This window comes from Balaenoptera musculus, chromosome 14 (genome assembly GCF_009873245.2).
Source record: "Balaenoptera musculus isolate JJ_BM4_2016_0621 chromosome 14, mBalMus1.pri.v3, whole genome shotgun sequence".
NCBI classification, from domain to species: Eukaryota; Metazoa; Chordata; class Mammalia; order Artiodactyla; family Balaenopteridae; genus Balaenoptera; species Balaenoptera musculus.
The window spans coordinates 51,837,810-51,859,384 of NC_045798.1; the positions used below are offsets into that span (position 1 = coordinate 51,837,810).

Here is a 21,575-nt window from a genome sequence, read left to right on the forward strand (position 1 = left end):
ACATTACTAATGATCTCATTTAAGGATCATCGCAGTGAGTGCCGTGAATTGCCCCCATTTACCTAGTCTGCTTTTTTCTCCAAGTTGAGGTCCCAGCAGTTTTTCTCTCCTGTATTGAACCCTTCCTCCCTTGTGGCACTAGGAGAGCATTCAGACTTCTCTGGAAACTCAAGTCATTTCTAACTATAGTTTTCTTGTGGTGTACTGGGCTGAAGGCATTGGTAGTCTTTTTGCTTTTGAAGAGCATAATTCCTTTTTTTTTTTTTTTTAAAGCTTTTAAAGTGTTATTCAGCTGGTGTTGGAAATAAACCTTAATTTCCTTCAGCTTTTTTCTTTCACTGAAGGAGAAAAGCAACAGGACTTGAAGGAAGAGGGCAGTGGGGGAAAATCATTGTTGCTTTCCGTGTTTGTGCTCTGCATCTCTTTTCTTAGTAAATTGCCTCAGGAATTTCTGCAGTCAGCTCTAATCTGCTCTTGAAAGGCCTTCTTTTGGACCAAGCTCTTCAAGTGAGCCAAAACTCTCTCTAGGACTACAGGGTTTGGGAGGAGACAATGAAAAGAAAGGGAGTATTAACATGTGGCCTTCTATTGAGATTGTGAAATTTCCTTAAGTTGTTGTAAAGGAGGCTGGGAAAAAAGCGGAAAACTCCGCTTTTTTGGGAGGCAGAGTTTACCACCCTCCTCTTTTCCCTCTCTTTTTTCTTTCGCCCCTTCCCACCCAAGTTGGTTGCAACAGAGAGCTTTTTACATGTTTCTGAAAACAGGGGCATTTGCATCCTACTGGTACCATGGACAGATACCAAACATATTTTTATCTTGGTATTTTGAATTAGCATCTCACCTCAAAATAAACAGAAAATGTAAATGATAAAAATTTGAGTTTTATCAGGTTATTATTGCTTCCAAAGTCAATTAAACGTGGGAATTTTGAAAATAGGTTGAACACAATTATTATATAAATCACCAAAGACAAAGGTATTTTTATCTGATGGCTGGCGTTTTTAAACGGCATTCCTTCCCCTCCTATCCACTAAGGAAAAAGTCCTCATGCTACCAAATCAGAGGCAGTGTTTCTGGACCTGAGACTTCTGCCACTGATTTAGTTGAAAGTGAGAACAAATTAATTCATGTTTCCTTAATTCGAAACAAGGATGTGAAGCAAGCTTGTGAGTATTTTATGCCCAGACCTGGGTTGGAGTCTTAAGGAATTAGGCAGAAGGTGGGTGGGTGTGTGTGACACTTAATCTGTCTTAAAGATCCTGAAAGTTATTCCTAGCTCTTGGAAATTATGAAAAAGAATGGGGCGGAAAAGGAGTTCAAACACTCTATTCATAGGATAAGAGGAAAAGGAGGAAGGGAGGGAAGCGACTTTCATTCACTTCACAGAAATGTACTCTGTACCTGTTATGTGCCAGTTACTGTTTAAGGTCCTGGGCTACAGTAATGCATAAAGCAGACAAAAATCCCTGCTCCTGTGGACCTTCCATTGCAGTGGGGGTGGGGAGAGACAGACAATAAGCAAGGTACATACATAAGTATAGAGTGTGACAGTGATCAAGGCTGTGAGAAGAAAAACAGGCATGTGGTTCTGAAATGTGTGTATTTGAGTGCATGTTGGAGATTTAAAAATAGGGAGCCAGGGGAGATCTCACCCAGAAGGGGTTGATTTCATGAGATGGGAGGCATGTAAGGGGGAAGCAGGGTGAGCAGGTAGGAGGCCACTGCACGACCCAGGTGAGGGATGACTGCTTTAGGCCAGAGGGGTAGCAGGTCAGTGGTGAGAAAGGTTGGATGTGGAATTCCTTGCCAAATGAGCTCAGGGGTATAGGAGAGAGAAACAGGAAGCCTGGCTTCAGGGTTCTAGCCCGAGCATCTGATGCAGACCCCATGGTCCCTCTGCTGTGACCTCTGAAGCTGTCACCTAAGATTTTCAGTTTGTGCTGTATTCTACTTTGTGTAATTGTTTCCACGCTAGGTTATCAACTCCCTAAGAGCCAGCCTAGTTCCTTTCTGTCTTTCTTTCACACCTCAAAGAGTCCAGTGAATGTTTGTTGACTTGAACTGAATTGACTAGTCCAAGGTCAGCACTTTAGAAACACAGAACATTGCCGAATACCTTCCAGGCATAGAATGCATGGCTCATCTGAGGTCAAAATGATAGCCACGGGCCACGATGAGCTCTCCTCTGAGACAACCAGATGCGCTCATGAACTCAGAACACCAGGAGGAGAGGTGGGGCCTCCTTCATATGCGGCCCCTCAGGCTCCCCATCCTGGCTCCAGAGCCACCGGAATGGTCCTGCTTTGGGAGGGGGCCACTGGAAGAATTTGGGATTTTGCCGGGTGGTGTGTCCTCTGGTTGGAAGGCCAGTCACTGAAAATGACCCAGGGTTTTTTAGTGTGTCCCGAACCCAGGACAAGCCAGCAGGGCAGTGCGGTTGCTGGAGGGGCAGGAGCGGCTTTGGGTGGGCACTGCCGGCCACGACCCAGCTCAGCTCGCTGCTCCACTTGACACAGCCAATCAGTGTCTCCGAGCCGAGGGGGTGAGGAGAGACGGCAGTCACGTCGCACCTGCCCTCTCCTCTTCCTCCCCTGTCATTTTTTGTGTGTTTTGCTGTGGTTCATTTGTTGAATGTGAGAATCACGTATGTGTCGGAGGAGTCCACTCCCCACTGGCCCTTTTTGTTTCATTCCCAGGTGGAAAAGGTCATAATTCATGCCAGTAAAATACCTCCCCAAGTATTTTCACAGGAGCAGGTGCGTTCTATGTTGCTCCCATTTTCCGATGAAGGGCTGGCTCAGAGGTTATCCATGGGTAAAGGGTGGGGTGACTTTCTTAGTCAGTGACATATCTTGAATACCGTTCCTTTCACCACTGAAGTATTGTATCATCTGTGATGCTGGTTACTGCGCTCTGGGGAGCAGGTCTGGCAGGATTAGAGCCCCTTGTGGTAGCCACCCTCGGTGTGGACCCCTTCAGATTCTAACTGGTCACCCCTGGTGGTAGGGGTGTGGACTCTCCTAGCAATTCAGGTGTTAACCTGCCCCCCAGGGTCGGTGCTTCTCCCAGTGTGGTCCTGGGCCCTGTGAGTTTGGTCGAAACGCAGAATCTCAGGCCTACCCCAGATGGACTGAATCCACATCTGCACTGTGCAAGCTCCCCAGGTGATTTCTATGCACATTCAAGCGTGAGAAGATTAAGGGTACCACGCATCAGCTGGTCTATTTTAAAATAAATCACATCAGTCACGTGACAACCCCAACTGTGGCTAGTTCTCCATCAGGAAGGCTGCTCTCCTACAGGCAACCACGCCTCTCATTGCTTCCCTTTTGTTGCTGAGTCCTTGAAACTTTTTTCTCTTCACTTGTCTCATTCCTTCAACATATGCCTCAGAAAATGTGCAGCCCGAGTTTCTGATGATTTGCTCTGCAACTGAAGGTAGGCATGGCTGTGCCCTCTCTGTGTCCCTCACATGCCATGTGTGGGCCTGGACAGGGAAGGGTTGCTTTTTAAATTCTGACTTGACTCATGGAGATGCTAAAAGTGCTTCCCCGACTTAAGGCTGACTTGGCTTCTCTATCCTCTAAATACAGGTATGAACGGGTGGAATGAGGCTAAAATTGTCTTAGGTCCCAATGAGAATATAAAAAAACAGGCCTCATAATTTTCAGACTAGGAGAAAAATGAAACAAATCCCTGCTTCCTTGCAAGGCAAAGCAACAGTTTGGGCGCTTGGTTTTGTTCTAATGGCACCTTTATCTGCAGTCAGTGTTTGAGGGAGCCTCTAAGTGTGGTATAATGACGGGTATTCATGTCTCTTTCCTGAGTAAAGAGCTCCAGCCCCTCAGGGGGTGTGGTGAAGTCTGGGGCCCTGCTGTCCGACCACAAAGATTACTGAGGACATTTTCCATGCCTGTGGCTCTGGTCTGTGTGGAGTCGGGGCAGAGCCCAAGGGAGACCACACGGAGGGCACCGAAGAAAGCCACCCCCGCCTGCTTCCCATTCCTGGTTCTGTCGCCACCCACCCTCCCAGCCTTGCACCTGGCATTGCCACCTGGATAATGGTTCAGACAGAGGGTGTGGCTGAGCCCCGTACCCCGTTATCCCATTCTTACTCCTGGAAATACTGTCCGCCCTTGGGAAGGGAAGGGGGCCGCCATCTGCGTCTAGGGGTGAGTGTGTATGGAGCTTGGACATTAGGGCCGGGTGGGTGGTAGGTTGCCGGGAGCCAAAGAGACTGTCACCTATTGCACAGGTACTTTAAGCCCCCCTCCCTTCCCCACTCCCACGCCCTGACTATTGTCATGTACAGTCAGAAGTTGACTCACTTTCCCTGCCTGAAATAATCCAACCCGTGTGAGGCCTGCCCTGAGTGACGGTGACTTGACGACTGCATTGTGGTGTCGGAAGGGCATGCCCTTCTGCTTGCCTTTCCCTTCGGTGGCCTGTGGTTGTGACTCTTTCTTTTAAAGGCTCCCTTGGCTCAGAGCCCAGTGTGAATGGGTGGTGGAGTCACTGAGGGTGAGCGCCCGACCATGGAGCGCATCCTGGCCCGAAGTCTCCTCTTTAGCTGCTCCCCACCCTCACTCTCCGCCGCTCCTTGAAGATCCAGGGCTCCCCAGTGCTTTCCCTTTGAATGGCACCAGGTGAATCAGGTGGGCCCCAGCTTGGAGCTGTTCCTCCGGAGGCCGAGGCCCTGGAGGGGCAAGGAGGTCAGGGTCAGAGGCAGTCAGATCCAGGAAGTGGGCCTTCTAGGCTGAGGAGCTGGGGGTCGGGGGAGAGTGCCGCTGGAGCACTTTAACTGGCTGACCCACGGCACCACCGTGGCAGGTCACCATGCACACGGCGTGAGCCTGAAACGGCATGAGCCTGGTACACACATAGTGACATAGCGTTGGTTGAGTGAATGCCAGAAAAGCCTTGCTCAGCCAGCCGGCCACGAGCATGATGGTGATCGGTTCAGGACTCAGCCCGTGTCTAACCCAGAGAAATGGAATTGGTGCTGCGCATTCATGGCTCTGCCCCTTGGCATCACAGGACTGCAAAGCTGCCCCAGTAACACCAGGCTCTGTCATTTCTTGGGGTCTCTCACACCTGGCCCCTCAGCCTGGAAAGCTGTGCCTGCCTTTACTCACCTGAATAACTGACTCATTTTCCCAGAGTTTACCTGGCCTGAACGTATCTAACCGTGGGTCTCTCTCTCCCGTTAGACTCGAAGTTCCTCCCGGGATCACTGTGTAGTGTTCATCTTTGAGGCTAGGATGCAGTGCCCTCCCCCACCCCCCGAAGTGACTCCCTGTGAGTGGCTCAGAGTCACAAGCCCCCTCTCTATATGGGTCACTGTACGGCTCCTTTACTCCGTGGGAGAAGCTGCACCTAGGCCGCTAGCTGATTTCATTAGAAAATGCCTACTGATTAAATATCAGGTCTGGAAATACTGATTCCACTGAGGCGCCCAACCCTAGCTGTCTGGTCCTCTTCTCTGTGATGGAGTCTGCCGGCGGCTGCGTCCACGTTGTTTCCTAAGTAAGTTCTCCGGTACGTTGGGCTCACCTAGGCGTTACCACCAAGGCCACGAGCAGTCACACTTGGCTCATTTCGAGTTTTCACTATGTCTACTTGCCGCAGCTGTCGGGCACCCTCGACTCAGCCGTCCTGGGCCCAGGACCTTGGCACGGCCTAGAAATAAACCCAGACGGAGTGTCAGGAGGTCAGGGAGGATTGGGAGGCAGCTTGTCCTTTTGATGTGTAGAAACATTCAGTTCAGACGTGTGTTTGCTCCATGACATAACCAATACTTAAGGTCTGCTGCACTTAATTGTAAAAATGCAACACGACGTTCTTTTACTGTGGTTCCTCCTCCCCCTTGGTCAGTGAATAAACTCTATTCAAAACAGTTGTTTTAAAAACCCTTTTCTCTGCTGCAGTTTGGTTTGCGTTCTGTGATGCTCGCTGTAGATTAATGGCTATTTCCATCTTGAAGAATCTTTAAAGGAAGAGCCTGGCCCCATGGGGTGGGTCAGGTGAACTACTGAGTTTTGCCATCTCTGTTTGGTGACATGATTGATGCCAGACTGTTCCCTTTTGACCCCAGCTAATGATCCTTATCTTCTCTCCGAGGATTAGACATTCACTTCTTTTTCTCAGAGTGTTTAGGGCAGGGATGGTGAACATTTTTCCTGTCAAAAGCCATCGACCCCAGGAAGGAAGAGACCATCTCTTCGCAGGAGTGATGGTGCCTTGGAGAGGCACCCCTGGGGCCCAGCCTGGGTTGTCTGAGCTCAGGCGACCTTCTCAGCACAGTAAGAAGGACCTGACAGATGACAGGAGGTGCCTTGCCAGCCCAGAGTGAAAGGGCCGACTAAGTCACTCTGTGGAGGGTCTTGGGTATGTTTTAGAAATATCATTGAAGCCTTTGGGGCTGGCGAGAGAAGGAAAAGTAATCTTTACTGAGCGCTAAAGTGTGCCAGGTGCTTTGCCAACGTTATTGTGTTCTTTATCACATTGCTTTAGAATGTTGGAATGTGTGTTTTTTAATCCTGTTTTACTGATATGAGAACCAAGGCACAGAGAGGAATGTCTTCCGAAATGCAAACATCGATTTAGTAGTCTGGATGGCAGTAGAGTGGTGCGGAAGCCGTGTGCCAACCAGAGCAGTGCATGGTGCAGCCTGGCGAGGGCCTTGCCAGCTGGGAGTGCAGGAGAGGGCAGGGGAAGTGGGCACTGTGCCCCCAACGGTGGGCACGAGAGGAGGTTGGGGGACACTGGTGGTAGGTTCTGTGAGCTGAGCCTGGGAATAACAGGGTGCTTCACTGAGGCCAAGACTGGGACAGTCCTGGCTGCAGTCGGTGCCTGGGTAAGAGGTTGAGTAGTTTTGATGTGTGTCCTCTGGGGCTGCTTGGGGTTGTGGTATGTGGTTTTGGGCCACTGTGCTGGGATGGTTCTCTTCTCCTAAATTTTTTCCCCCTGAGAGTAAAAGCCAAGTTGGGCCTCATACCCAATTGAGAGGGATGGTCTCCTGTCGACACCGCCAAGGACTCTGGATGCTTCCAGAAGCACAGAGAGAAAATGGGCTTGTTTGATCAGGAAACGTCTCTTCCCTTTGTGCCCTGCCAGTGGGGGTGAGAAGCGCCGAGCTGCAGTCAGTGACTGCCGCTGTGCTGTGGCCATCTCAGGGGCAAAACACCCCACATTCAAGCAAAACCACTTGGCAGTGCAGTTTCTCTGTGGTTGTTAGAACTAGGAAGAGAAATATATGTCATTTTGGGGAAAAAATAACAAACAAAACACATACATCTAAACGTTTCAACTTAATTCTAAAATAAAGGGAATGATAAAAGCCCATAAATAAAGTAACTGTTTTGAGGTTCTCCAGGCTCCTAATTTGAGAAGAGAGCAAAGGAAGAAGGAAATGTAGAAGGAGAGAAGGAGAGGGGAAAGGCAGGAGGGCAGGGGCCAAGCCGTGGCAGGAGAGAGAGACAGGCGTGTAGATGGAGGGAGGGGAGGAATTCTGAAGTGAAAGGTCTCCATCACCTGTTTTTCACACCACTCGTTGCCTCAGGGTGTTTCTGCCGCTTTCAGATGCTAACGATCGGATTACTCTGGGTCAACAGCCTTTTTAGCGGGTGGTGTCAATGTGCAGACCCTCTGGGCCCCCCTGCACAGGGTCCTGCGGCTGGGCAAGTGATCGCAGAGCTGGATGGTCTCTGAGGACCCTTCTCTATCTACCATTCTTTGATTCTGGGGAAAAATGAAGGCGTGTTTTAAACAGAATTCCAATTCATTAAGTGACCTGCACTAGCTGACCCCGGCCTTTTTGCCTCTGAGAAGAGACACTTTTGTTCAAGCAGAGATGGGAGCAGACGGAAGTACCCTTGTGCCCTTTGCTGGGGCCCAAAGCTAGCTGGTGCCCTAAGTTCAGAGGGAAAAATCCTTTCCTACTCTTGCCAAAATGTCAGCCTCTGTGCACCGGTGCCGAATCAAATCTTGGAGACGGAGTTTTGGATGAAGTAGAAAAGAATAGCTTTATTGTTTTGCCAGGCAAAGGGGGACACCGCGGGCTCGTGCCCCTGAAAAACTGTGTCCCCAGCCCAGGAGGATTTGGTGAGGAGTTTTATAGCAGTGGTTCAAGGGCGGGGTTGCTGATAAGGTTAGGGTGTGTGCCTGCACTTCTTTAATCTGGCCTGAGCCGGTCTCCTCCTCATGAGCTTCTCTGGTTCCTTTAATCTGGCCTCAGGTAGTCTTCTCTGGAATGAAGACTGCTAACACTTCCATTTGTTGGGGCGTTTTAGTTCTGTGAAGAGCTCAAAGATACTGTTACGTGTATCCCTTGAGGCGGAACCAGGACCTGCCTCAAAGCTGCTCTATTGTTTCTTAGCTGCTCCTCCCTTGTCTCTGCAACCCCTCCCTTCCCTGATTAGCAACTCTTCGAATCTGCCCTTTGGAACTCAGGGAAGATCATGGAGGCTGGAGTCTATTCCCTACAAACAAGAAACAGGGGACAGAAGGGCTTCCATGCCCAGGAGTCCCATAGGGTCCCACTCGGTTTCACTACGAAGGGATTCAGAACCGGAGGTCCATGGCTCTGCCTGGGCTGAGTGAAGATGAGAAGGGTGGTGGTGTGGTTCCCAAGGTCACAGGCAGAAAGAACGTGGAGCTGGGTGGGGCTCGGCAGGGTGGTGATGACAGGCAAGCAACCAGGCACGTAATTGCATAATTTCAAGTCTGGTGCAGCTTTTTGGTCGACAGCTCCTTGGACACTGCTCGCCACTTGCAGGGGGGCCTCTTGTGTTCCTCTCTAGCACGGCGCCTGCGTCCCCGCTGTCTGCTGTTGACACGTTGTCTCCGCTGACTGCAAGCTTCATGAAGCCGGGTCGTGCTTTGTGCGTCTCTCTTATTCCCCCGCCTGGCACGGCCCTTGGAGCACGGTAAGTGGCCAGTGATTGTTTGAAGGAAGGAAAGCCTGCTGAGGGCTACAAAGAAGCATCCTGGGATGTCTAGGGTCCTAAAAGTTCTCTGTGCTCTGCCCTTCAGAAGTCAGGGAAGGCTACAAACCTGGGCTAAAAATGTATGCACAGATGTGCCTGAATCTCCTCTGTGGACCCTTTTTTAGGGATCCAAGGTCAACAGATTCCTGGCCTTAAGCAGTACAACATGTACATCTGTCCGTTAGCCATGTATTCTGAGCCCCGGCCCCTTGCCAGATGCTGCCAGGGCCCGGAGGGAAACTGGCATGGATGCGAGTTGGTTCTGGAGCGGGGAGATCCACGTAAGTGTGAGTGGAAAGACCAGTAATGCTTTGTGGCAGAATATGTCGAGTCTCAGGCCTGTGGCCACACGTGCAGAGAGTGGTTGGGAAAAGCAGTGCCCTTCATAACCTCCAAGCTTGTGGCCTTTCACTTCCTGTAGTCTCGCCTTTGGTTATGATTTCTTTTAATAGACACTATTTTTGGATGGAGCAGTTATAATTTTACAGACAAAATTGAGCAAGAAGTACAGAGAGTTCCCATATGCCCCTCCAGCCTCCCCCAGTTTCTCCTATTATCAATATCTTGCATGAATGTGGTACATTGTTATAATTGATGAATAAATATTGCTGCATTTAAAAATTTTTTAAATTTTGTGTTGGATTATAGTTGATTAACAATGTTGTGTGTTAGTTTCAGCAACACAACAGCAATTGATGCATTTTTATTAACTGAAGTTTGTAGTTTACATTAAGGTTCATTCTTTGTGTTGTACATTCTATGGGTATGGACAAAAATATGTAATGACATGTAGCCACCATTATTGTGTCATGTAGAATAGTTTCACTGCCCTAAACATCCCCCATGTTCTACCTATTCATTATTTTCTCTTTTCCTCTGAGTCCCTGGCAACCACTGATCTTTTTATTGTTGCCATGGTTTTGCCTTTCCAGACTGTCATATTGTAGGAATCATACAGTACGCAGCCTTTTCAGATTGGCTTCATTCACTTAGTAACATGCATTTAAGGTTCTGCCACGTCTTTTTGTGACTTGGTAGCTCATTTCTTTTTTCTTTTTTCTTTTTAAAATTAATTAATTAATTAATTTTTGGCTGTGTTGGGTCTTCGTTTCTGTGCAAGGGCTTTCTCTAGTTGCGGCAAGCGGGGGCCACTCTTCATCGCGGTGCGCGGGCCTCTCACTATCGCGGCCTCTCTTGTTGGGAGCACAGGCTCCAGACGCGCAGGCTCAGTAGTTGTGGCTCACGGGCCTAGTTGCTCCGTGGCATGTGGGATCTTCCCGGACCAGGGCTCGAACCCGGGTCCCCTGCATCGGCAGGCAGATTCTCAGCCACTGCGCCACCAGGGAAGCCCCAGCTCATTTCTTTTTATCAGTGAATAATATTCCATTGCCTGATGTACCACATTTTGTCAGCCAGTCACCAACTGAAGGACCCTAAGGTTGCTTCCAAGTTTTGGCAATTATGATTGTGGATATGCTTTTCATGTCTTCTTAGGCCCTGTGGCCACAGGGACATGGCAGAGTGGGGCTGTGTCTTTGGGGGCTGGGCTCATTCACAGAAAGCAAGACTCTAGCATGTTCTTAGGTTGGGTGAACCTATAAAGCCATAACCAGGCCACATGTTGGGGGTATTAGGAATGTGGATGGTGAGTGTTCCTCCTAGGTTCTTTTTCCAGCCCCCAGAGTCAACTTGGTCAATTCATTAATCAATCATTTATTGAGATCTTAGATCCTGGGGATATAGAGGTAAGTTATTCATGGGCCCTGACATCAAGGTGCTCACAGTTTCGTGAGGGGGTAGAATTGCAAAAGAATCATTACATGTTGGGAATATTTAAACAAACACTGATTGTGAAAAATTAAGAAAAATGGCCGATTTCTAGGGTTAAAAGCCACCACCATTATCAGAACTCATTCCAACCCGCGTGACAAGTGTGACAATATGGGTGAATGCCAGGATTCACAGAGAGGGGCTGGGAAGGCGAAGGAGGGGTCTCCAGGAGGAGGTGACCTGGCACACAGGGAGGGGAGAGGTGGAGGAAGCAGGGAAGCCCTATTCCCTGTTGGAGCATGAAGGCTGGAGAGTGAGGCTTCTCCTGACCCTAGATCGTCTCCGAAAGAGTCAAGGATGGCATTTGGCTGTCTCGGGGTCCATTTCAAGGCAGGGGCACTGCTTGCTGGCAGTGAATGCCCAAGCTCCTCCAGTGTCCCATCTGTCAGGGAGTGTCACCCCAAACCCCGCCGCCGCCAGCTCAGTGGGCCAAGCCTGAAATCTGGGAGTCTTTCACCTGCTTGGTCCCACAGTCAGCTGTATCCCTAAAGCTCTCTCAAGTCGACCCCTCCTCTCCATCCCCGCTGTTCTCCTCCTGACCTATCGCATCTTGCTTGCATGATTCCAGAGGTCTCTTAACTGGTTTCCTGCTCCTACTCCCTTCAGTTTATCTGCCTTCGCTCACCGGACTGGCAGTGAACTTTGTACAACCCTGTCTCATTGGGTTCCTTCCTGCCTGAGAGACATGAAGCTGAAACTCCAGGGCACAGCAGCTTGGGCCCCGCCCGCGTGAACCCTCCGGGTATCGTCAGCCTGGTGCTCTCCCTGCACGACCTGCCCGTGTCCTGGCCCCATTGAAGTGTGGTCCACTTTGAACACACTTGGCAGCCGTGCAGGCTGCACAACTACTCTTCTCTTCCTCACATTCGCCTTCTGCACAGCACTTCTCACACGGGTGGATTTTCACTCAAGCCTCCGAAGTCTGTTCCATGTCACCGCCTCTGAAGCTCCATCTCCAGCCCCAGCTTCACAGGGTTTTCCGCTCCTTCCTCTGCGGCCCCTTAGTGTCATCGTGTCCTTCTCACGTGACAGTGGCATTATCTGGGGACATGTCTGTCCTCCCCAGTTGGCCATCAACTCTTGATGCCTGAGAGTGTCTTCATTTCCGTCCGTCGCCCGAGTGCTTGGCATGCTCCCTGCTTAGGAGATAATCAAGAAAGGATTGTTAGAAGGATGATGTTACAACTATGTAAAGGGTGATTGCACTCTAAGGGAATTTGGGATTAAAGAAGGTCACCTGAAGCAGCCTTGCCTCTTCGGGTCTTGGGACCTTCTCATCATTCACATTTAGCCTCTCCACCCTCAGGCTGAGGAGGCTGCCCCTTGGCTAACTGGGGGGGCCCTCATGCATCCCGATTCACCATCATCACCACTGGCACTTGTCACGGTCGGTCCCCCAGAACAGGAGCCGTTGCTTTTATATGTGAGTGTTTTCTTCTGAATTTACGTGGTGACAGGAGTGTCATGGTTAGGATGTGAGCAAATGTCAGTGGCCCAGTTGTTTATTTTTATTGTACAAACAGAACATAAGGCCGTTTCCATTTCTGCTAGGCATTTTCCGTTACTCTCCTCCACTTCTGAGAACCCGTAATCCCAGCGCTGGGGCCAGCGATGATGTCGCTTCTCTGGCCTTGGTTCCTCCACCTGTGAAATGACGATGTTGGATTACATCAAGGATTCTTACCTCTTGGTCCATAGAATCTCCTGAAGGCCCATAGGGAGCTTCTGGGTACCCATGCTCTCTGAAACTATTAACATTTTGTGTGTCTGAACATCTTTTTGTGACTTGTGTATGATTTTCAAAGAGTGTGACTCCAATCACTGGAAAAAATGGCTTCCAAAATCTGACCCAGCAGTTTTTTTCACTGAGAAATAGTTTCTACTGTGCCACTTTTTTTTTTTTTCTTTAAAATATCAACTTGTTATACTGAGTAACAGTTTCAGGTTGAAATGGGTTATACTTCCCAGTCATCAGTGTATCATGTGGCACATTTGAATTCATGGGAAGAATTTCCAGAGTTGAATTCTTTTGACTCACTCAGTGTTGACAGTAACTTGGGCTGTGGGCTCCTGGCTGGGGAGAGAAGCATAACCCAAGCTTGGCCACCGACCTTCAGGTTGTCTTTTGTCACATTTTCCCAGTTCTAAGTGGGGAGTCTGAAGAGCAAATGTCACAGCTACATCCAGGCAAAGCAGGAGCTCATTTCTCATTGCTGCATCTGAAAAACCATGCTGGTTGCATTCTCTGTAGCTGGTGCAAACAGATTTTTAAATGCAGGCATGGTATTTAGCTGATGAATAAATCTCCTCTCTACGTGTGATGTCTTTCGTAGCAGCCCAAGGGTAGGAGGAAAGTTATTGTCTCCTCGTGCAGAAGAGGGACCCCTGTGTCTTGGTCCCAGTTCCCTATAGAGTGCTTGGTTACTGAGTTTGCCTCTTGGTGAGAAAAGGGTGTGCTGTAGTTATTAAAGTCAGTGATTTTTATGAGCCTGAAAGCATGATATTCTAGATGCATCTTTCAGTAGCCCACTTCCCCAGACACACCCACAGATGCATTTGGTTCTTCCCCTCCACATTCTTTCACCGATGTAAGCTGGTTCTGTTTTTTTCACTGGTGCCTTCTCATGTTCTGGTCTTTCTTTCCCCTCACACTGAGGTTTTCTCCATTGTGCTCTTGGCTGAGCAGGAAGCACGGGACCTCTGCGGTTGTGCTTTTCAGCACTGAGATTTTCGAGCCATGCAGGTTTCCTTCCCAAAGACAGAGCCGGAATGGTCTCTGATGGCCTTTATTTAATTTGCCCTCAACTCCTTGTTATTATAAGCTAGTTTATCATGTAATACACTAATTACATCTCTTAAAGGAACATATTTCATTTTAAATGGCAAGAACTGTGGAGAGAAAAGATGGGAGGGCTTATAAAGACTTTAACAAATGATGTTCTGATTACACCTCCTTTCCCCACCACCTGTAGGCTCCCAACGGCCCTTTACTCAAAGGCGAATGCCTGCACCCCAGGCAGATTCAGCCTGGAAGGGTGGGGAGAATGAATGTGCACATTCATTTACTGGCCAAGCACACTCTGTGTGCTTGACCTAAAAATAATGAACGTATAATTGCACGCACCTACAGCTTCTCCCCAGCTGCTGGGACCAGCACTGCCTCTTCCATGGGACCTTCTGCAGCCTGAGCTCTCCTGAGCTACAGGCCACCCCGGGCTGTGCTGGTGGGAGGGGACTTCTTTGCACACTTCCGACCTGGCAGTGTCAAAGCTTCGGGAGAATGGCAAACCTTTGAGAATCCAACCAGATCCCAGCCTTACATTTTACATATGAAGGTTCTGCTTTGAGTTTGACTGTTTGTGCTCTTTTGATGTTTGCCAAGAAGCGTCCCACATTTCACTACTTAGTCCCCCAGGCGCCTTTTTCCCTGATGCTCCGACTTGGGACTCTCAAGCCAAGTCTTGGTGGCAAGAACCATCTTATTCCTTACACACACACACCCCTACCCCCTGGGAGGGGCTGCACCCTCATCAACATGCATTCACGACCGAGGTGTTCAAGGAGAAGGGAGCACCTCTGAGCTCCTGGGAGAAGTGTGAAGTTCACATACAGGTGGAGCCCCTGGAGCTGCCCTCTTGCTGACTTAGGCTGGGCTCCACGTCCCGCCCTGTGCTCAGCATTTGAGGTCTTTTTTTCTTTTGCATTGCCTGATTTTCAGGCAATGTGCACACATAGAATTCCCTCCCCTGGGACTTGGGACCCATGAGGACAGTCCACACAGTGTATGGGGTATAGTAGGAGGATCAGAGGAACTCCAAGCTCTGCTCCACCATCCACGGGCTGAAGCCAAGGGTGCATCCGCACCTATATACACAGACTCAGAGACACGCACGCGAGCCCCACCTAGAGAGAGGAGAGCCTGCAGACACTGGTGGCAGACCAAGGGCGCACCAAGGTTATCAGTCCTACTCGCTGAGGAAGCCTTGGATTCACTAGGTAACCCAGGACTGAGAATCACACCCGAATAGACAGACTACTTCTAAAGGAGTGATTGATGTTCTGTTGGACATGCATCCAGGAGAGACATCAAGCATACCCTTGGGAAGCTGGCAGGCCATCCTCTGTTCCTAGGTGAGCCCTTCACACTCTAGTCTAAGACGAAGAGGAAGCCAGCACAGCCATGGTGAGTCTGACTTTCTGTATGGTGAGGCCTGGATGAGATGTAAATGGAACACCCAATTCCTTGAACTCAGAAGGTCCCCCAGCAGTTAAAGCTCCAGACCACACCACCCGCAGCATGGCGAGCCCAGCAGCAAGGAAGCCAGGACCTGGGCTGTGGGAAGGAACACTTCTCCTTTGGCCTGTGTAACTCCTCTTATTGAAGGGCTGTCAGCAGTCTTTGGTTTGGGTGTGGTATCTGACGTGGTAGAACATCTGCTGGCTGCTCTTCTACCAGCAGGAATGGTACCTCTCATAAAATGACAAATTACATGTCATTTACAAACATCCTTGATCCCTAATCCTTCCTAACCTCTAGGTAAACAGTGGTGTCTCCTAAGACGTATATAAAGTATCAACAGAACAAGTCAGGTAGGGCATGGAGGCTTTTGGGTACCCTATGTTTTTAAGATGGATGGTAATTTTGAGTTTTAATTAAGCATTGTGATTTCATTTTACACCATGATGTTGGTTCTTTTTAGAGAGGTAATATCAATTGCCTTTTCCCAAAATATCAGTACTCTAGAGTAATATTTCTTTGAGTGAGTATTTGGTCATTTAAATTTCAACCAAAATGGTGAGGATTCCAGTATTGTTCTCATATAATATGGGGACCAACTCGTGACATTTATTAAAATGTTTATCGCACAGAAAATGGAAAGGTTTGCAGTACTTTGGGAGAGGGTATCTATGGCCATAAAAATGAAATTTCGCTGCCAATCACTTTTATGAAAGGTTAAAAAAAAAAGCTACAATTTAACAGATGCCAGATGGAAGGATTTCTGATTTAGACCTCACCTAATGCTTTATAGCTTATGGAATTAAAAAACAAAGTATTTTAAAGGACATTTCAGCCAAAATATGTAATATTCTTATATAGGTTAGGTGATCTTTTGAGCTTTGATATTAAAAAAACAAAACTACATTAAAACTCATAACTTGCTCTCTGAAGTGGTAGTGATAATTTTCTCACTTTAAAGAAAGAATTATTTGGAAACCATACTATTTTTTTTATTCAGCTTTGTTTGAAATATACGATTATTTAAATAGAATGTAAAACTAATTAAAAAAATTAAAGACAATTGGGATGAAAAGTACTTACTCCTTGAATAGAAATTGTTGTTTGTTTTAATTAAGACACTTGGCAAAAAACGGAGGGGGAGAGACTTTTGGCACCACTCAAAGATATCTTTGGCATTTGTACAAGGATGTTTCTCATCAAAGGGTGAGGCCTCCCTGAGGTCTTCTATTCTAGTGCCACAGAGGAGGCATTTGTGATGTCCTAGAGGTTAAAAATACAGAGAATGCATACCAATTAAAAGATAAATTGGATGAAAACAAGTTGCAACTGTACCTACAAGAAACTCTATATAGACAGGTTAGAAATAGAAGGATGTAAAAAGATACACCATGCAAACACTAACCAAACACTGACTAACTGTATAAGTATTAGAAAAGTAGACTTTAAAAAGAAATATTGCCAGGGATGAAGAGAGACATTACAAATGATAAAAGGTCACTTAACCTAAAAGCCATAGCCATCCTAATTGTGAGTGTACCTAACAACTGACCTTCAAAGGACCTAAAACAAAAACTCATAAAGCTGAAGGAAGGAATAGACAAATTCAGTATAATAGAGATTTCAATACTGCTCTCATAGTAAAATATAGAACAGATAAACAGAAACTTGGTAAGAGAAGAAGACCTGAACAGCACTATCATTCAACTTGACCTAGTGAATTTTTACGGAATGGTTCAGCCAATAACAGCAGAATACACATTCTTTTCATGTGTACATGAGGCAGTCATCAAGATAAACCATATTCTGGGCCATAAAATAAACCTTAATAAGTTTAAGATAATTGATATCATACAAAGTCTATGTTCTCACCATAAAGAAATTAAACTAGAAATTGGTAACAGAAAGATATCTGGAAAATCCTCAAATATTTGGAAGCTAAGCAGTGTACTTCTAAATAAACCAGAGGTTAACAACAACAACAAAAAACCCCACAGGATTAAGTTATTCCCTTTTGAAATGAAAGAAATGTTCAAGATTCATTCAATTTTGAATCGGACAAAATAAAAACAATATATGTAAATTTGTAGAATGCAGCTGAAGTAGTGCTTAGAGAGAAATTTTTAGCATCAAATACTTATATTTGATAAGAAGAAAGGTCTCACGTTAGTTGTTAAGTTTTTACCGTCAGAAACTAGAAAAAAAGAGCAAATTAAGCCAAATGCAGTCAATGAAATAGAAATCAGAAAAGCAATGAAAAAAGGAATTAAATCAAAGGCTGATTCTTTGAAAAGATCAATAAAATTTATACATCTTTAGACTGACTGACCAAGCATAATGGAGAAAAGACAGATACCAATATCAAGGATAAAAGAGAGGAGGTTGCTCTAGTCAATAAAAGGATAAGGGAATATTATGAAGAACTTTATGTCCATATATTTAACAATTTAGATGCAATGGATAAATTTCTTTTTTAAAAAATAAATTTATTTATTTGTTTGTTTTTGGCTTCGTTGTGTCTTCGTTGCTGCGCGTGGGCTTTCTCTAGTTGCGGCAAGCAGAGGCTACTCTTCATTGTGGTGCACGGGCTTCTCATTGCGGTGGCTTCTCTTATTGCGGAGCACGAGCTCTAGGAGTGTGGTCTTCAGTAGTTGTGGCATGCGGGCTCAGTAGTTGTGGCTCGTGGACTCTAGAGCGCAGGCTCAGTAGTTGTGGTGCACGGGCTTAGTTGCTCCGTGGCATGTGGGATCTTCCTGGACCAGGGATCAAACCCGTGTCCCCTGCATTGGCAGGCAGATTCTTAACCACTGTGCCACCAGGGAAGTCCGAGAAATTTCTTGAAAGATACAAATTACCAAAGCTCATTCAAGAAGAAGTACATAATTAGAATAGCCCTATGTTAATTGAAGAAATTGAATCCATAGTTTAAAAACTTTTATTAAAGAGAACTCCAGGTGCAGGTAGCTTCACTGGAGAATTCTGCCAAACATTTAAGGAATAAGTAATACCAAGTTTACACAAACTTTTTCTTAAAGTAGAGGAGGAGGAAGTACTCTCAACTCATGAGGTCAGCATTGCCTCAATGTCAACAACATTACAAGAAACAAAAACTATAGATTAATGTTCTAATGAATATGGATGTAAAAATCCTCAACAAAAAGTTGTCATTCTCAGCTGAATTTTTTTCTATTAATACTTAATCCCTATTTGAACCCTCCTACACTGTTGGTGGGAATGTAAATTGGTGCAGTCACTATGGAGAACCGTATGGAGGTTCCTCAAAAAACTGAAAATAGAGTTGCCATATGATCCAGCAATCCCACTCCTGGGCATGTATCTGGACAAAACTATAATTCAAAAAGATACATGCACCCCTATATTCATAGCAACACTGTTTGCAATAACCAATACATGGAAGTGACCTAAGTGTCCATCCACAGATGAATGGATAAAGAAGCTGTGGTACATATATACACTGAAATATTACTCAGCCCTAAAAAAGAGTGAAAAAATGCCATTTGAAGAATGCTTAATCCTTGTTTAAAAAAATGATTATTTTGATTATAGCACCAAGTAGTAAAAACTTAGCAGTCAGAACACAACAAACCATAATTCTCATTCGCATGAATTGGAAGCTGTGACAAATCGCTGATAACTAAAGGAGACTCTAACTGGGATATTGTGAACCTATGTAAGACATATTTCTGCCTGTCGTCTGGTGGTGTATAAGCAAGAAAGTAATGCAAGCCTTATTACCTTATAAAGAAGTACCTGGAATTGACTCTGTCCTCTACTGACGCTCTTCCCGGATAAGCTAAATCTGCCCTTGTTCTTCAGGGTATATGTAGCCCCATGCTTGCATCTGAGAGCTTTATTCTTATTAGAAGTGGTACTGGCTACAAACAAAGTCTGTTCCTCTGGGATTTGAGAATTCTGAGACGTTAGCTGTAGAAACTGGAGGAAGAAGTGATCTCCCCAGGGACCTGGGTTCTACTGCAGGGTGATGCAGTTCACTCCATGTATTACTCATGTCCTTTGAGGCCACGCATATACTTTAGAGGTCAGCTTGTGAGTCATCGGGCCTCAATTTTTAGGGTCTATGATGAATTAGACGTTTAGTTTGGGGATGGTGGATTCCTTTGGAGTCTTCCTGGCTCCTTTTGTTCAGGAAGGTGACGGGTTCTCTCTTAATCGAAACTCTTCATAATTAACAAGTGACTGTGGACTGCATATTGGATTTACAGGTGGGAGATTCCATGGTGGGCAAACAACTAGGAGGCCTTGGGGTCAGACACCACCCCCCAGACCCCAACCCCACAGAATCCTGCCTCTGCCCCTTAAGCTGTGTGTATAGGTTGTGAGTCTGGAGGAGGCTCGCTGCCTCAGGAGCGAGAGACCGGCGTGTCTGCAGCACAGAGAGGGAGGGGTGCCAGGGCTGTGTGACCAAGGGCTTGACAGGCCACTTAAAGGATTTTGGATTTCCTGCTCAGTGCAGCGGGCAGCCACTGAAGGGTTTAAATGGGGGCAGTGATGTCGTCAGGTGGTCATCTTCACCCAGTCTTTCTGGCCTTGGTCTGGAGGGTGGATGGGAAGAGGGGAAGCGGGCAGGATGTCCGTAGGTAGGCCTTCGAGGAAACTACTGCCATTCACATGCTGAGCCTCGCCGCTCTGTCATTTTAAGTGTCTCTCAGATGGGAGCCTGTTCACTTCTCGAGCCATAGTGCAAAGCGGGCATGTCCTTATCACACCCAGACTTCTGCTAAGTCATTTAGATCTGAGTGTTCCATCCCCTTCCACTCAAGTCCATGCCACTCACACAAGAGGGGAATGTGGCTCTGTCCATTACCCCACCCCCTAGTCCCCCCCCCATAGGCTGTCATTGAAGCCCAGGGTTGCTGGCCATGCATGTGACATTGCTTTGAACTCTATTATTCTCAATATTTTAAATAATTTTGCATTCTACTCCATCATATCAGTGCTTGATTGAATGCAAAACCATTTTCCTCTAAATCTATTATTGTCTGTTCCCATTTTACGGATAAGGAATCCAAGGCCAAGAGAGATGAAATACTGTGCCCAAGATCACATAGCCATGGGTGGTGACACCAGGTTTGAAATGCAGGCTGTCTGATTGCTTAGTCTATGCTGTAAGTTCACTCTTCACTACTGTACCCTCAGTGCCTGGCAGGTGCTCAGTAAATATGTGCTGGATGATTTACCTTGGGGCGGTCTGGCATGAAGTGTTAGGAACCCAACCCCAGGCACCTGAGCCACCTGGGTCAGGGCCAAGCTTGGGTTCTGGGAAGCTGAGTGGAATCCATGCTCCTGGGAGTATGCATACACCAGAAGAATGTGACGCTCCTTCAGGGCATTGCAGTGCCACCCCCCTGGCCAGTGAGGAATTGTGCCATACTCATCTGCCTCTCCTGCTGCACTATGACCTCTGGAGGGTGGGTCCTGGATCGAGCTCCCCTCCTTATGCATGAGGCCTGGCCTAACTAGTACATGTTAAATGTGACCAATTGTAGAAGTTGGTCTGAGTGTCGAGCCCCAGGGTACTGACAGGGGCTCCTCCATCTGCCTTGCTCTGGGCCAGGACCCATCCTTGAACCCGTCTCAGATGAGTGAGAGCCTGGGTGCAGGCAGAGCTAAGGCTGGGTTCCTGCTGGAAGGGCCGTCACCAAGGGAGCTGGTCAGTCCTTAGAGCCACTCTGCTGCTCTTGGATCATTGGATCACAGGGAATAGGAGGCAACTTGAAGCTTTCTGAGCCCAACTGCAGAAAGCATGGTGGTGCAGGGACTGTGAGGCAAGGAAGGAGGTTCTGTTTTGGCTGTGTTAACTTTCCAGATATAGTTGGCTACCAAGTATAGTAGTCTGTAAACAGCTGGAAATAGAGCTCTGGAGAGAGGGAGGTGAGGACTGAGGGTGCAGATCAGGGCATCTTTCCCACAACTTAAAGTCTCTTCTTCCTGCGTCCTGCAACAGCTGGAGTGTCCTTTGCACCGCTGGGGGTAAGGTCGATATCCTGCATGAAACGAATTTGTTTTACTCACCTTTCCAGTGGAAATTCATTAATTGTTCATATCCTCTCTGTGTTTTTGCCATCTGTCGAGTCAGTTTAATTAATTGTATATGTTGTATTCTTTATTTCAGAAAAACTGTACAACTCCAGTGGACGAGATTTACGAAGGGCCCTTTTCTCCCTGAAGCAGATATTTCAGGTAAAAAAAAGAAAAAAGTACTCTCAGGTTCTGTTTTTGCATTGCTTGTGGAATTAGATGCAGACAAGTTTATACCTTTTACAGATTACAAAAAGAAAAGTCTCTTTAGAGTACAATGTAAATTCTGTCAAAATATCAGTTGAGTATTTTTACCATACCAAATATTTCAAGCATAATAAGTAAAAAAAAAGTTATCAAATCACAATATTTTTCCATATTTACTTCAGATTAAAAAAAAAATTCCTACTACAGATGTAACTGAGGTCTTGTGTTCTGCTCAATACCAACCACTGTCTTCC

The 21,575-nt window shown here is 46.9% G+C and overlaps 1 protein-coding gene across 5 annotated transcripts in view; it reads left to right on the forward strand.

Annotated features, from left to right (window-relative positions):
- Nucleotides 1–21,575, forward strand: part of FHOD3 (formin homology 2 domain containing 3) — a 491,767-nt gene that overhangs the window by 184,051 nt on the left and 286,141 nt on the right. For all 5 annotated transcript variants that reach the window (XM_036822951.1, XM_036822949.1, XM_036822950.1 and 2 more), the window contains exon 4: nt 21,209–21,276. In XM_036822951.1, coding sequence (XP_036678846.1) covers nt 21,209–21,276 — 68 coding nt within the window. The remainder of the gene's footprint in view (nt 1–21,208; nt 21,277–21,575) is intronic.